At 40.0% G+C, this 15,826-nt stretch overlaps 1 protein-coding gene across 1 annotated transcript in view; it reads left to right on the forward strand.

Annotated features, from left to right (window-relative positions):
* The window catches only part of Gca (grancalcin), a 38,557-nt gene that overhangs the window by 7,413 nt on the left and 15,318 nt on the right, over window positions 1-15,826 (forward strand). Inside the window, exon 2 of the mRNA XM_031370439.1 lies at window positions 179-352. Within this exon, the coding sequence (XP_031226299.1) occupies window positions 179-352 (174 nt within the window). The remainder of the gene's footprint in view (window positions 1-178; window positions 353-15,826) is intronic.

Below are 15,826 nucleotides of genomic sequence, written 5' to 3' on the forward strand. Positions count from 1 at the left end.
TTTTTTTTAATGTCAAGTAACGTGTTAATGAACTGTGTTTTAATACAGGGGGGCTTCTGGTATCTTGTCGGTTAAGCTTTAGTGGTGGATATGTTTGCATGATTTGGTCACTGGAGTTTTAGATTTTAGATGGTTTCCAATAACTTTTTATACTAACCTCTTCTTTTTCACTCAACAGTTTGGAAACTTCAGTGGCCAGGTTCCAGGGATGCAAATGCAAATGGGCCAGCCAATGCCAGGGGCAGGGCCCAATGTGTTCTCTGGTGGCTACCCTGGATACCTGGCTTATTCTGACAGCTATTCCCCTGCCGACGACTCCATGTGGACTTATTTCACAGCTGTTGCTGGGCAGGTGAGGTGGTAAATCTTTTACCAAATACTAGTCAATAATTGATCACTATCCAGTTAGTGTATCATTTAAAATGTCTATAAAGTTTATGTCTGAAAGTTATGTAGAATAATACTGTTCTTATCAAAGATGAGGGGAGTCATTGAAAGACCCCCCCAGAGCTGGGGAGACCCTCACTCAAGTCTCGGGATGATGCGACCACCCAATAACTCACGAGAGACCGATCTTGCTGCAAGCACACGAGGTTTATTGGGTATAAGCCAGATCTGGGGTCGAACACATACCCTGGCAGGCCAGAGGAGTTCGACCCCGAACACAAGAAGTGAGGGGTATTTAAAGGGAAAAACCACAAACTGGGGGGTGGTGAGAGGGTTACCAAGGAAACATAACATAAAAACAGTGGAAAATTCCAAAGGGACCCAACCCCTGGTTGAGTCAGGTCACAAGGAAGTCGTCCTGCACACTCATTGTCTAGAGGAATGTCGTTTGGTCAATGCTATCTTCTTAATGGCTGACCACTATCCTTTTCCTTATTCTGGGCCCTAGCTGGAGGGGGTCTCTGTACCAACAAGTTCCTGGAACTGACCAGTCTATATTCCTGGCTCATTATAGAGACTTCCTATGCCTTCTTTAAGTAAAGGTTATACAGTATACATTAATGCATCTCCATTAACATGCTTTTTCCAAATTTCTAAATTCAGTCTTTCATTCCCCACTTTTTCTATGAGATAGTTCTAATCATAGAACTAAATATCAAATTCTAAATTTTCCTGGTAGAATATTGTTGGCATAGCATTAATATCTGAACAGTACTTATTCTTTCTCTAACAAAGGCAACTAATCTATTAGGCATGCATGGGCCTATGTTTATTTAGTCTTTCTCTGAGCTTACTCATGGAGTCTCTAATGACTCCAGAATGGTTTACATAAAAGCAACATTCTTCTATATTTAAATCAATGGCAGCTCTTAACTCTCTATAAGCCTTATGCTGCAATACCATAGCGGATGTTCCTGTAGCTGCCCTTGCAGTCTCTAAGTCCAGTTTTACCATAACTGCCAGGGTAACCCCTAACTCTCTTTTGTGTTTTACTAAGTCTCTAGCTTCAGGATTCCAGTAATCCAGTACATTTTCATAAGGGTAATACAGCAATCTAGGTAAATATCTGGACCAAAACACAAAAATCATGATTGTTACTTAGAATCTAAATTTATACAGGTTGAAATTGAAGCACAGGCCCACCAGCTGTCTAAGAGGTACCCAGTTAGATTGTTTATCAGAGAGTATGAACTATTACACAGATGTTGATAGGTTTGTGGGATCTGACCCACACAAAGGCCTTTTGGGGCAATCTTCTACCCAATGTCCTTTCCTCTTTGCAGTATGCACACTGGTCTTTAGCAAGGAATTCTCTTCTGTTGCCAGGTGCTATCTTACTAGTTCACAAGCTTCTTAGCTTTTCTTCTTTCCCGTCTTTATCTCCAGCTCTCTAGCCTCTTATTCCTTCTGACTCTCACACTAGACTCCATCTTCAAAGACTCTCTTTTAAACATTCTATCTCTTCACTGTGCCCTTTCACAATCTTTCTGCAACTTTCCGTTCTCTTTCTCCGTTTAAAGCACTTTCTCAGCTACCTGCACTAGATTTTTAACGACTTATCCTGCGTCTCTTCTAACTTTCGTAGTCTTTCAACTCCACCAGGAATCCAGGAATAACTGAATAATAGAATATACAGGAATCCTAACACAGCTTCCAGAAATATTGCCAATTAATAGAGACTGCTAGACACCTGGACAGCCCTTCAAAACATTGGAGCATCAATCTTCAGCCTTCTGGCTCATGAATGTCTGAGGATAGGAACTTTAAGGACTGGCCTACTCTGTCTCGGCAGATATAAGCTGTCCTAGGCCTGTGTGACTTTTTTTGGACAGTATCGTCTGCAGATGAAGAGGCAACTTTTGCCCAGCAGCTGTCTTGCCACAGCTGGAGCAAATCTGATGATGCTCAATTTCTTCTTTGAGTCTGAGAAAGGGGTACTGTCAGTCAGACAGGTCTCTAGCCAGACGAATAAATAATATCAAATGCCATATTCTGTGGATTTCTGATGTTTCTGAAAACCAACTATCTATGTAAAGTAATCTGGACTATTGTCTACGAACTACTCTCAGTTCTTTTTCTTGAAATCATCCTAATAATAAACTCAGAGCCATGAATTTGCTAATTTGGCCCCCAAACTCACAGGTCTAGACATCTCAGATCTGTCTATAATAGCAGTAAAAAAGGACTGGTTCTAAGCCCTGTCTACTAGGGAAATACTGAAACCAGAAATCAATTAAGTGAATATAGAAAACTTCATCTTTTGATCTTGAACTATGTACAACAGAACTGTATTAGCTACACCTCACAGTCAGTAAGAATACCATTGTACACCCGATCTTAATAACAAATTCTCAATTTAAAAGCTCTTACTTATTTCTTGCACACTAGTTTAAGATGTAAATGGTTTATAACACAAGCCTCAACTTTTACCAATCACTATTACAAATATAAACACCAAAACAAACTTTCTGAGAATAAGCTGTGTATCTGAAGAAATACTCAAATACCTGACTAAATTCTAGTCACACAATATTTTCAGTTTAAATTATCTATACACCAATTAAATCACTTTCAGTACAGGGTAAATATTATCAGAAGGTTGTTTTACCAAAGATAACATTGATTTTGTACCAAATAGGAACATAGGAATTTAACTCAGTAACAAATTATAAAGCTTTCTATAGCTATACAATTAAATCTGGCTATTTCTTCCCTATTTTTAATATAACCATTTTACATTTCTTAGAAACACAATTTATTAACAACCCTCTATAGCCCCAAAGCTCAGGGAATCGGGTAGATGACTCATCATAACTTCTTCAAGCTGAACGGGGGCGTAGAGATATAAAAAGAGGGGGAAAGGAAAACCAGAAATTAGTCTTCTGATGTCTGTGTCTTAACTGGATCAGGTTGAAGTTCAGGACACCAGGAGTTCAAGCAGGCAAGTTTAACGCGTCTGATGAAGGGATTTACCAAGGGTATACATTTCTGCAACATATGAATCTCAAAACAAATTCAGTAAATACTTCCAGCATCTTTTCACAAAAACAAAACTTTTAGATCTATCTGGGGGGTATTTGGGTTCTCAGTGCCTTAAAATCTCCAAATAATAAAATCTCTATTTTTTGATATAAAGGACAAGATAAAATTCCTTATTTTGCTAATACTAAGAGTGCACCAGCTATTCTAGATTCATTTGACCAAGGACCAGCAGACATCTCCCACTGGCTCAGTGACAACAGGCAATCATACCTGCAAAACAGCTTCCTCCCAGCAACATCCACAGCTGTTCCAGATTTCCTTTTTAAGCTTGTTTACTCTAGGGGCAAAGGTGCTAGTAGTTTAGCATTACTACCATGTTTAGATAGAATTTGGATTATTTTTCTATTTACTTTTTATTTTCAAGGCAAACTAATTCTTTTTTTTTTATTTGTCTCCAGACTTCTCATTACTTGTCTCTACTTTACTAGACTCCCCACCTTTTTTAATTCTTGTAATGTTAAGGTATTACCATAATTTAAACAAATCCCAGTTTTAAACATTCTATTTTCTTTAGAATCAATATTTTCTTTAAAATCAATATCAAAGCATTACTGTCATATTACAAAGTTTAGCTGCCAATTCTTACATATGAATGCATGACAGTGCAATTTTTAATACATCAAAGACATTGTTTTAAATCTTATCTCTGGTCCAGGCCTCACCCTTGGCCTTACTAAACTTATAAGGGGTAAGAATTACATAAAATATCATGAACACCTGTTTTCCTGGGTTGGCTCATGCCATGTGTTGTCACTTAACATGACTCCAACCCTGAGTTACCAATTTTAAGCTAATTCTCTGTTACCAATATTACAAGTAAAAAGCTGTTGCCCCCTCATACAGACACAGCCTCTATCAGCTCTTTTTAGCTGTGCTAAACTCTTGGCCACAGCACAAGGGCTTATCAGTCTCTGCTATACAAATTGAGACTGTCTTTTACCAATTTAAACTAAATCAAAGTTTTAACCAATTTTTTTCTTCTTTAACATGAAACATAGAACAACAATCATTTATCTAAGCAGCGTCCATCACATGGTAAGCAAAGCATAACTCTCAAGGCTGCAATATCTAATCACCACAGTTTATAAGATACCAATTCAATAATTTTTGAATCAGATGATAAAGACAATGTTTTAACCCAATTAATCTATTTTGTAAAAACCTCCTTGGTTGTTCAGGTGTCCCTGACTGCTGTGCCCTGCTCTCTGGCCGTGCCTGACCTTGGCCCCTGTGGAGCCCATGTCAGAGGAGCCGAGGTTCCTGCTTTGAGCTTCAAAGTAGCAGCTGCCCCTCCCACAGGCATGCCTTCCCCAGGGCCCCGTCATAGTATAGAGTATGGACTCCGCCCAGCCCCCACTGCTGTGGACCCAGTTGGCCAGGTGTGTCTCCAGGTAGACCACTATTTAATCTTGCACTTGTCCCACCAATAGCTCCATTGCCTTTGGTATGCTCAGCACATAAGACAGCCCTAAAGACAAAGAATGCCGCAAGATGGTCCCAGTTGGGGCCCCCTTGGAAAAGTTCATCGGATACCTGGGTGAAGCTTTCCCAGTCTGAGCCTGGGGTCACGTAGCTGAGCGGCAGGTCAGAGATGGTGCGGAGGAAGCAGGTCTCAAATTCATCTCCAGTAGCCCGCATGGCTTGGTGCAGTGGGTCAGCTGCTAGGCCTTCCCCAGAGCCAGCTCCACAGACATAACCTTTCTGCCTCAGCTTCCACTAGAGCCCGTGTGTCTGGGGTTGAAGCTGGGGTCGCCATCCAGGTGGCCAGCCTGGATGGGGAAAAGGCCAGGTATCTGGATCTGGCCCGGAAAGAACTGGAACTGCAGCGCCTGGGTCTGGGCCCCTACCTCCAATGCTTTGGCAGCTGTGGGGCCGATTCCATGTTTCTGACTGCCCTCTCAGGAAACCCAGGACCACGGGATTCCTGCCAAAACCAGTCTTTATTCCAGGTTCCCCCAAGAGCAGCCCAAAGACTCAGCGGCAGCGGCCCTAGCTCCAACACCATCCATCAGTCAAGGGGGGTGTAAGTCGTCAGTCCGAGGTCCAAACACACACACAAAATCAGTCACCACACAGACATCCACCTTTTCAGGTCCATGACACTGAGGAAGACAACTGGGCCCAGTAACAAATATCAGGTACACAGGTAATCAAAGCCAAATCAGAGTTGCTCGGCTTGTCTCAATTGCGAGTGCCAATCTTACTTCAGAAAAACAGACAGCTGGAAATTTACCAAGGTCCTTATTTCACCTGAACTGACATGTCCCTAACCTCCGTCCAGTGAGCCAACGTCAGAGTTACCATCCGTCCCATCACGGTCACAAGGGCGACAAAAATCACAAACACAACACAGAAAATTAGACGGAGAATAAGGCAGGAAAAAATGGCTTAGGCAGAGCAAGTTGTACTATCAAAAATGACCGGGAGAACAGACACACCTTCCTCCTCTCGAGGAGGTCTGTTCTCTAGTGGGATTCCTCCAGGCGTCCCTGAGGTTCCCTAAAGTTCCACTGGGATGTCTCCTGTGGTGGCAGCTGGTGACCTTCTGGCATGTCTACCGTCAGCCCCCTTCCTCGTCTCGAGGACAGGGAGTCACTGTCCTGTCCTGGGACGTGACCAACTGCTCAAGAACTAACCTTTGCTACCTTTACTCAAGATGCGACCGGCTGCAGGGAATGGAAGTAAGAAACAGATTCACAGATTGCAAACAGGCAGGCAATTCACAGGCAAATTATGAGGACTTAAACAGACAAACAGACTGCAATTAAGAACTCACCTCCAAGGGGTCTTCAGAGAGTCAAGGGTGGGCGTAAATCCCACAGACAAGCCCCCAAAATGAAAGACCCCCAGAGCTGGGGAGACCCTCACTCAAGTCTCTGGATGATGCGATCACCCAATAACTCACGAGAGACCGATCTTGCTGCAAGCACACGAGGTTTATTGGGTATAAGCCAGATCTTGGGTCGAACACATAGCCTGGCAGGCCAGAGGAGTTTGACCCCTGAACACAAGAAGTGAGGGGTATTTAAAGGGAAAAACCACAAACTGGGGTGGTGGTGGTGAGAGGGCTACCAAGGAAACATAACATAAAAACAGTGGAAAGTTCCAGAGGGACGCAAACCTTGGTTAAGTCAGGTCACAAGGAAGTCATCCTGCACACTCATTGTCTAGAGGAATGTCGTTTGGTCAATGCTATCTTCTTAATGGCTGACCACTATCCTGTTCCTTATTCTGGGCCCTAGCTAGAGGGGGTCTCTGTGACCAACAAGTTCCTGGAACTGACCAGTCCACATTTCTGGCTCATTACAGAGACTTCCTATGCCTTCTTTAAGTAAAGGTTATACAGTATACATTAATGCATCTCCATTAACATGCTTTTTCCAAATTTCTAAATTCAGTCTTTCATCATAACTGTTTTATTTTTTAAATTCTACTGAGTTTGCTCTTGACAATTTCATATGTGAGTAAGGTGCATTCTTATCACTATAACATAATCTCCTTCCATTATCATCCCATCTTCTCTACAAGTCCCCTTCCCATAGGCATGACTTTGGTTGTTATTGTTATTATCTGTCTGTTTGTTTTTGAGACTCACTGAATTTAATTGGGATCATCAGTTTCATTGTGAGAGACGGCTAGTATATTGCTCATTTGACTGAAAGGGGCAACATCTCTAGCTGGGGAATCTGAATCTCCCTGACAGTGTGCTTTCTGGGATGAGTGGATGTGGTTTGTCCCTTTCAAGCTCATGCTAAAGTGTAATCCCATCCTCTTGGCAGGATGAGTATGATCCCCTCAATGGTTTGAAGGCAAGCATTCATCTCCCCTCCTTCTTCTTGGACATACACTTTTATTCTTCAGTCACTACCTGGCTTTTTATGCCCATCTGCTACTCACAGAAAAGCAGGTGGCCCTAGCCACAAACAGCTGTACCCTTCCTGGCTTCCAAAACTATGAGCCAAATTAAAGCTTTTTTTTTTTTTTTTTTTTTTTTTTTTTAAATAAAGGTGCTGATTTCAGGTATATGGTTATAGCCACAGACAATGGAATATATGATGTAATTATACCCCAAATTAAATATTTACTAGTTGTCTTCTCTGGAATTGTGTGTGTGTATGTGTGTGTGTGTGTGTGTGTGTGTTTGTGGGTGGACATGTATGAAAATGGCCATGGAATCCAGAGGCTTCTGATCATCTGGAGTTAAGAGTCACAGGTAGATGTGATCCACTTGACCGGGTTCTGGAAATCAAACTTGAGCCTTTAGAAAAGCAGTAAGAGCTCTTAACCATTGAGTCACCTCTCCACGCCTGCTGAGTTATATTTATGTGTTAAAGGAAATTTCTTCATTATGTTTCACATTGAGAAACATCTTACTCTCCTTAAATGACTTTTAAATACAAAACCAAGTCGGCTTAAGGAAGAAAAGAATGACTAGTCCCTATTTGCTTTAACACAAAGAAGTTTTAGAACTGTAACCTAATAAGGATGGGAATATATTCTCAACTTTGGCATCAGTTCCAATAACTGTAAATACACATATTGTAGTTGAGATATAAGTATGTCAAGTGATGTGGTTAGAAAATCAATTCTGCTGTCAGACATTAACTCAAGTTGAAAAACTGCATGTGTTATCACAGACAAAATTCTATCATTTTTAGTGATAAATGATTTAAGTTGATGGTACATTGCTACAGATATTATCAAAATGATCATGTTGAGACTTTTCCATTTTTTTTGTTTTTTGTTTTTTGTTTGTTTGGTTTTTTTTTTTGTTTGTTTTTTTGAGACAGGTTTCTCTATGTAGTCCTGGCTGTCCTGGAACTCATTCTGTAGACCAGGCTGGCCTCAAACTCAGAAATCCTCCTGCTTCTGCCTCCCAAGTGCTGGGATTAAAGGTGTGCACCACCACTGCCTGGCTGGAGGCTTTTCTATGTTTTAACAGAAAAATGAAGGCAAAATGTTAACTTAATGGCGTGCTATGGTATTAGCAATAGTCTCTACTACTTTGAATTCATATGTAGACCAGCTATTTATGACCAGCAGAGCAGTTCGAGCCTGCCAATTTAGGTCTCTGACTTGTTGTTATTGACAATATGTGATCACAGTGGCTTTGCCTTTTCTTTCACTATTAATATATTGATTTATCATAATTAAGTGACTTTATACATACTATCCTGGCTAGGGGCTCAGAGTGCTGTTTTGAAGACTGTGGACATGGAATGCAGATAAAGGACCATAGTAGGAGCGGGGTTTGAAAGCTATATACTTGGTCTGTGGCCTGGAGCTTTGTGCTTCCTAATTCGCTAAGCTGTAACAAGCCACATGACAATCTCCTCCCTCCATCATGGACACAGCCCAATTCACAATGTCTTCTTCTCCATGATCCATTTAAACTTCACCTGTCCATTTAAACTGTCAATCAAAGTGAAACCTCTAGTTTTCAAAAATAGCTTCTAAAAAGTATTGTGCCATAGCAATAAAGTAATCTATACAGTATTACAATTATTTGTGTTTCTTTTGACTGCATTTGGTATGAAGGAAATATTATTTCTCTCATCAAAATGTTATTTCACTATTATAGTTATGATTTTATACATATGTATAACACAGAACTATGTACATATGTATAAAGTCTCAATTATATTTTAAATATGGATGCAAGCATGTATATAAAATCGCATCTATATTGTATGTGTTTCGACTCATATTTTCTAACTCATAAATCCTTTCCCTAGTCAGGGCATAGAAGTTAGAATTTCTCATTTGTGAGGCAGATTGTAGAAACGCAGTCTTCCCCTGCTTTTTGATTGCCATAAAGAAATTCCATACCTTATTTTGTATGGTGACTTGTTATGAGACCCTCAGCCCAAAACAGTTCTGCCCTGTCCTATGTATGGTGTGTGAGATGTGAATGTTGTAGATCATATGTGAGAACAGAGGAACATGGCTCTCTAAACTTTGATGCGAAATATTAAAAGATGTCTATTTCTTCCAAATATCATTTGGATCAAATTCTTAAAAATTTGTTGCCTTTTTTAAAATTTTGTTGGCCCTTTTCAAAATAAATCAAAAGTTATCTGGTATACTGTTTCATTGAGAATAAATATAATATGAAACATTATAATAATATATTTTGTATATATAAGTGAGTCTAAAAATTATTAAGTCCCAGTCAAGCCTTATTTGACACCAGTATTGTGCTCTGGAATATTAGGCAGTAGATAGAACAGAGGAGATGTGACCAGTTGCCCACAGTCACCTTTGAGTGAATGTCACAACGACCAAGGATCTTACTGTAGGTCCCACCTCCTATTTTCATCTGCCAGGGGACCAGTGCATTAGCAATCAACCCAAACACAATACATATTAGGTGAGAAGAATTTTTTAAACTCCATTTTAATCTTTTGAACTAAATCTGTGGTCCATCCTTGACTGAAACTATGGGGTGGCAAAGACTGCATCATTTTGGAAGTATGGCCCTTTAAAAAACTAAGCATTTGAAATGAAATAGCAAGGAATCCAAAACCCGTTTCTTAAGTTCAGGATATAGGAAAGATAGCTGTGCTGGCTAGTGCTATGTCAACTTGACACAACCCAGAAAGGTGGGTACCTCCAGCGCCTCCATAAGATCCAGCTGGAGGGCACTTTCTTAACTAGTGATTAATATGGGAAGGCCCAATCCATGGTGGGTGGTGGCATCCTTGGGCTGGTGGTCCTGGGGTCTATAAAAAAGCAGGCTGAGAAGCCAGTAAGCAGCAAACCTCCACGGTCTCTGCATCAACTTCTACTTCCAGCTTCCTACCCTGTTTGAATTCTTGTACTGACTTCCTTCAATGACAAATGGTGAAATGAAGTGTAAGCCAAATAAACTATTTCCTCAACTTGCTCTGGTCATGTGTGTGTGTGTGTGTGTGTGTGTGTGAGAGAGAGAGAGAGAGAGAGACAGAGAGAGAGAGAGAGACAGAGACAGAGAGAGACAGAGAGACAGAGAGACAGAGAGAGAGAAAGGGAAAGACAGAGAGAGAGATATGATTAAGTGAACCCATGGTCTTATATGTATATTATACAAGCACAACATGCACACACACACATATACATACATACAAACTTATATGCATACACACATATATATACACACAAAAAAAATATATATACACACACATACATACACATGTGTGTGTATATGTATGTGTGTATGTATGTGTATATAGATGTTTTTTTGTGTGCGTGTATGTATGTTTGTGTATATATATGTTTTTGTGTGTGTGTGTATGTATGTGTATATATATATACATATATATATATTGTGTGTGTGTATATATATTTGTGCGTGTGTGTGCGTGTTGTGCACCATTTTTATGTTTAACAATTACTGGGGTAAGGGATGTACCATGTGTGTCTATGCGGTATAACAAGATGGTATACTCAGACTATAGGGTGGAATTTCAAGTAGAAAATTATGTCTAAATCTGGATCAGGCTATCAGTTGGTGACTTGTAGATTATGATTGTTTCTGGGAGAGGCTTGGGGATGAAAGGATTGAGAACATGAAAGAAAACAGTGCCCTGGAAATTCAGATGCTGACTGATGACGGAGGCTCTTCCTTGGTTTTAGGTGCAGTTTGAAACCATCCTCCCCTCGTTTTGTAGCAGTGGAGGATGTACTGAAGTGGGTAACAGTTCACAGAACACCAACAGCATCTTACAATCTGTTCTTCACTTGAGTGTTCTTCAGGTCCCATTGCTTTTCTAAGAACAGTGGCTTTGCACAGAATTACCATATGTGACCCATGATTGGCTACTCAAGCCCAATAAACAACTTCCTCTTAGTCTCTCATAAAGGTTAGAAAATCATAATTATAGAAAGTATCCATTTGCTATAAGACAAAACAAAGTCATGTGGATAGAATTTCTTTTGAATGCTTTTTCCAAATAATGGCATTGCTAGGGGACTGATAAGATGAAAAGGTACTTCATGATCTGAGTTCAAATCCTGGGACCCACCTGATGGCAGGAGAACAGACTCCCATCCCGAAGTTGTCCTCTGGCATCCATGTATGTTCTGCATACCGTCACAAAGTAAAAATGTTAAATATATTAATATTAAAGGCCTTGTTAGAAGACAGCCTTGGCTTCTTTGGCTCATGATTCCTTCCACTTGGAAAGGGAACTTGAGATTTGAAGGTACAGCAGCTATCTGTGACTTGGGAGCAGTGTATATGAGATAAAGGCCTGTGGATGGAGAATGTCAGAAATGTGGAGGTAGATGGTACAATTAAGTTGCCATGTAACCTTATTGTACCCAGTCGCAGACTTTTATGAAACAGTGAACCCTTATGGATCTCTCTCTCTCTCCCTCTCTCTCTCTCTCTCTCTTTCTCTCCCTCTCTCTCATCTATCGTCTGTCTGTCCACCTGTCTGTCTGTCTGTCTGTCTGTCTATCTATCTATCTATCTATCTATGCATCTATCCATCTATGTACTTTAGACAGGGTCTCACTATGTATCTCCAATGGCCTTGAACTCGGAGATCTCCACTTGCCTCTATCTTAAGTCATTTTTATAATACTGTTCTGCACAACAGCATGTCATCGACATAAGAACTAGTGAATCTTTGAGTCTGGCAGGAGCCTTCCGTCTATGAGCCACATTTCAAGTGCTCATTGGAACTCCAGCTGGAAGCTACTGTCCTGGCAGCTAAGAACTACTGTACTCCTTGCTCAGGGACCTGCATAGGTTCCCTCACCACCTCATTCTCTCTCCTCAGTATTCGTCTGCTATAGCAACACTCTTCACCCTCACAAAGTACCCATGCCTTTCATTTCTATGTTACCTAGGCTGTGACGTAGAGATGTCCCCCTGGCCTTTGTTGTCACTTGATGTAGTCTTTGCTGCACTGTTCTGTCTTCTGCCATGGAAGTGCAAGTACAGTAAAGACAAGGAATGTATATTGCACAGTTTGATACCTGGTGTATTGAAAGGGATTCACATGCAGTGGGTTGCTCAGTTAATGTATGCTGAATAAGTATGCCTAAGAGTAATTTGGTAAAGTCTCTGTATAATTTGCGTAGCAATTATTTCAATGATTGTTTCATGAAAGTAAGTTTACCTAATATGGATTTTTTTTTTTAAAAAAACTTTCCTTTTGCTTGTTATGTTTTGAACACATACGTTTTAAATGTAGCTTGTAGTTTTGATTTGCAAATTTGTTTGAGCTGAAGTTTGTCATTCCATTCTTCCTCCCCTCTTACACTTCCTTCTGTGTCCTTTGTTCCACCCCACCCCCACCCCATGCCAATCTTTTCCTCTTAGTTTTGTGATGTCATCACTTTGATTCTGTCATGAGTCAGCTTCAGCTTGGACAGGGATGTGTCCAAGATGATGTTGAAGATCCCATTCTAACCAGGTGTACCTAGGTCACAACTCAGTCCTTCTTTGCAGGCACCACTTACTCCTCAGAGGGGATATCCTTAGTGGTGTATTTTTTTGTGGGGGTTATTTTGGTTCCTTGAGGAGAGGGTTGGGGATGAAAAAGATGAAGAATGTGAGAGAAAACTGCAGACTCAAGAGGAGAGGCTCTCCCTTGGCTTTAGCTGCAGTCTGTAACCACCCTCCCCTCATTTTATAGTAATGGAGGATGTACTGAAGTGGGTGGCATTTCGTAGAACACCAACAGCATCTTATGTTCTGTTCTTCACTTGAGCGCTCTTCAGGTACCATTGCTTTTCTAAGAACAGAGGCTTAGCACAAAATTACTCATCACTCTTCCTAGATTCAAGGCATATGACAGTAGTATCCCAATGACATATGAAATTGTGTTTGCTTCTATGTACTGTGGTAAGGTCTAATTTAGAATTGGAATTATATGTGTGTATGCATACATATATATGTATATTTCCATCTCATATACTTTGAAAACATAACATCACAGAACTTGGGCATAGTTGATAAAGGAATTACACATACCCTTTGTCTCATTGTCACTCTCTTTTCAGTTGCCATAGGGGTCCCCTAATATAAACACCTGGTGTAACCTTTAATTGTCATTGTATTGCTAAGTGGCTTAGGGTAAGGCTGGGTTAAGACATGAGAAATGTTTGTCTTGAATGCTCAACTTAAATGTGTGGTTTTTTTTTTTTGTTTTTTTGTTTTTTTGTTTTTTTTTGTTTTTTGTTTTTTTGAGACAGGGTTTCTCTGTGTAGCCCTGGCTGTCCTGGAACTCACTCTGTAGACCAGGCTGGCCTCGAACTCAGAAGTCCGCCTGCCTCTGCCTCCAAAGTGCTGGGATTCAAGGTGTGCGCCACCACCACCCAGCAACTTAAATGTGTTTTAAAATGTGTTCAAAATAAATGGAGCTTTAATGTGATTTTTTTTTTTAAAAAAAATGAATTTAAGAACTGTGTGATGAGTCCAAGCTCATTTTCCTCAGCTTTTTAGACAGGTCTGACCCTGTGTCTGTACAGAGCTCTCATTTGCCTCATTTTCATGTTGACTGTGCTTAAGTGTACAAAGCCCTTTCAACCTGTCTGATGACTTCACTTTTGTAAGACATTAAAATATACACCAATCTATTTGACATGGTTAAACTTGCTTATTTTTAGAAGATAATTGGCTAGAGAAATGTAACTGGAAAGAAAGGATTATCCATGTAAATGGATGTTCTTATGTCTCTTCCAAAAGTAAGATGTCTGTCTTTGTAAGATGAAGAGTTTGTGAATGGTCATCAGGGCACAGTGTAGTGAGTGGCTGCAATTCTTCTGCCCAGCAGGCTGGGACAGGAGGACTACTTGTGCCCAGGAATTTGAGACTAGCCTGGGCATAATAAGATTCCCATCTCAAAGCAAAATCAAAACAAATAAAGTCTCAAGAATGTTGAAGAAGTTAACAGATTTCAGCAGCTTATAGCCTTGAGTTTTTCAAGCAGTATCAGGAAAAATGTTTCTAATAATAAAATGCAAACTCCTTTAGATCTACATTGTATCAATCCAAAGCAGCGAGTGAAGAAAGCAGGTGCACAGAACAGGGAGTCTGATGTGTTACTCTCCAAGTTCAGGGTTATTTATTGAGACGTCTTTTTTCATGTTCATTCTCCCAGAACAGGGAAGATCCCAAAATACTTTCTATGTCCTTTAACTTAAATTCACAATATTTTTTTTCTAAGGTTCTTTTTCAACTAGTGTTGCTACAAAATAACTCCATATCCTTCAAAGTTTGTATTCTATATTTAGAAGTATAGGATTAAAAAAATAACCTACTATGTGGGAATGGTTGAACTTATGCATGAATGTTGCAAAAGAGTGTGGTACTGGGGCAGAAAACATCAGACCACACAGGATTTATTTCTTATAATTTTAATCTCATGGGTGGAAAATTTCCATAGATTTATATGTTTTCTTGAAAGTTTTAATTTTATGTTATCTGTTCATTGATTCTGTGTATCATTGTGCTGTGTGAATATTCCATTGATTTGTTAGTGGGAAGAAACGGACTTTAAGCCTTAGAAATTCTTGTTAATTTCATTCTTAATTAGAATAGCATTTTCCCACTCAGGAGTTAAAGAGAAAAACAATTTATAATTGTTATTGTCAGTATGTGAGTGGACAGTACTTAAAATCCAAAGTGGGGAGGGAAGGCTATTTTTTAATCCTTTATTTGCAAAAAGTTTTCCTACATGATGGTTGACCACACTTGGTGTTCTGTTTGCTCTCTCGCATCAGTGGCCTGGCTGCAAAGCTGTCAGACTTGGGTATAGAGCATGATGCTGCTTATTTCCACTTAGAATGCATCAAACAACTATTATAATTTATGTTTCTCGAAACATAATATTGGCTTGAAATGGTTACTTCGGAATAGGCAATTATTGGTAATGTTTATGTGAGTGGGATGTGACAGAGAAGGTTCTGATGTCCATGTCATTAGAGAATTCATTTAATTTTTCTTCAACCCTAGTTTTAAAAATAACTAAGGAGTTTGTAATTTGCTAAAGTCCCTCCAAGCTCAGTAATTGGAAAGGAGGGGAGCACTTAGGTGCACTCAGAGAGCATAGCAAAGGTGACCAGGAGTAAGGTGACAAAGTGTTTTGCATTGTTCTGACCCCTGAGAAAACAAGGGAATCATATTGCATCTCAGATCCCGGGGGAAGGTTCGTCTGGTTCCACAGTCTGGGGTGTGCCTTTGCTGGCAGTGTTTATTGTGTAGATTCTGTGGTTTGTACTTTTGTGAAAATTGAGTCTTTCTGGGTTGTCCAAGAGTAGCACTCATTAAGATTTTAATGTCCTTTGGGTATTCTGAGCTTCTGGGCTAATATCCACTTATCAGAGAGTGCATGCCATGTGTGTT

The sequence above is a fragment of the Mastomys coucha genome, unplaced genomic scaffold (genome assembly GCF_008632895.1).
Source record: "Mastomys coucha isolate ucsf_1 unplaced genomic scaffold, UCSF_Mcou_1 pScaffold15, whole genome shotgun sequence".
Lineage (NCBI taxonomy): Eukaryota > Metazoa > Chordata > Mammalia > Rodentia > Muridae > Mastomys > Mastomys coucha.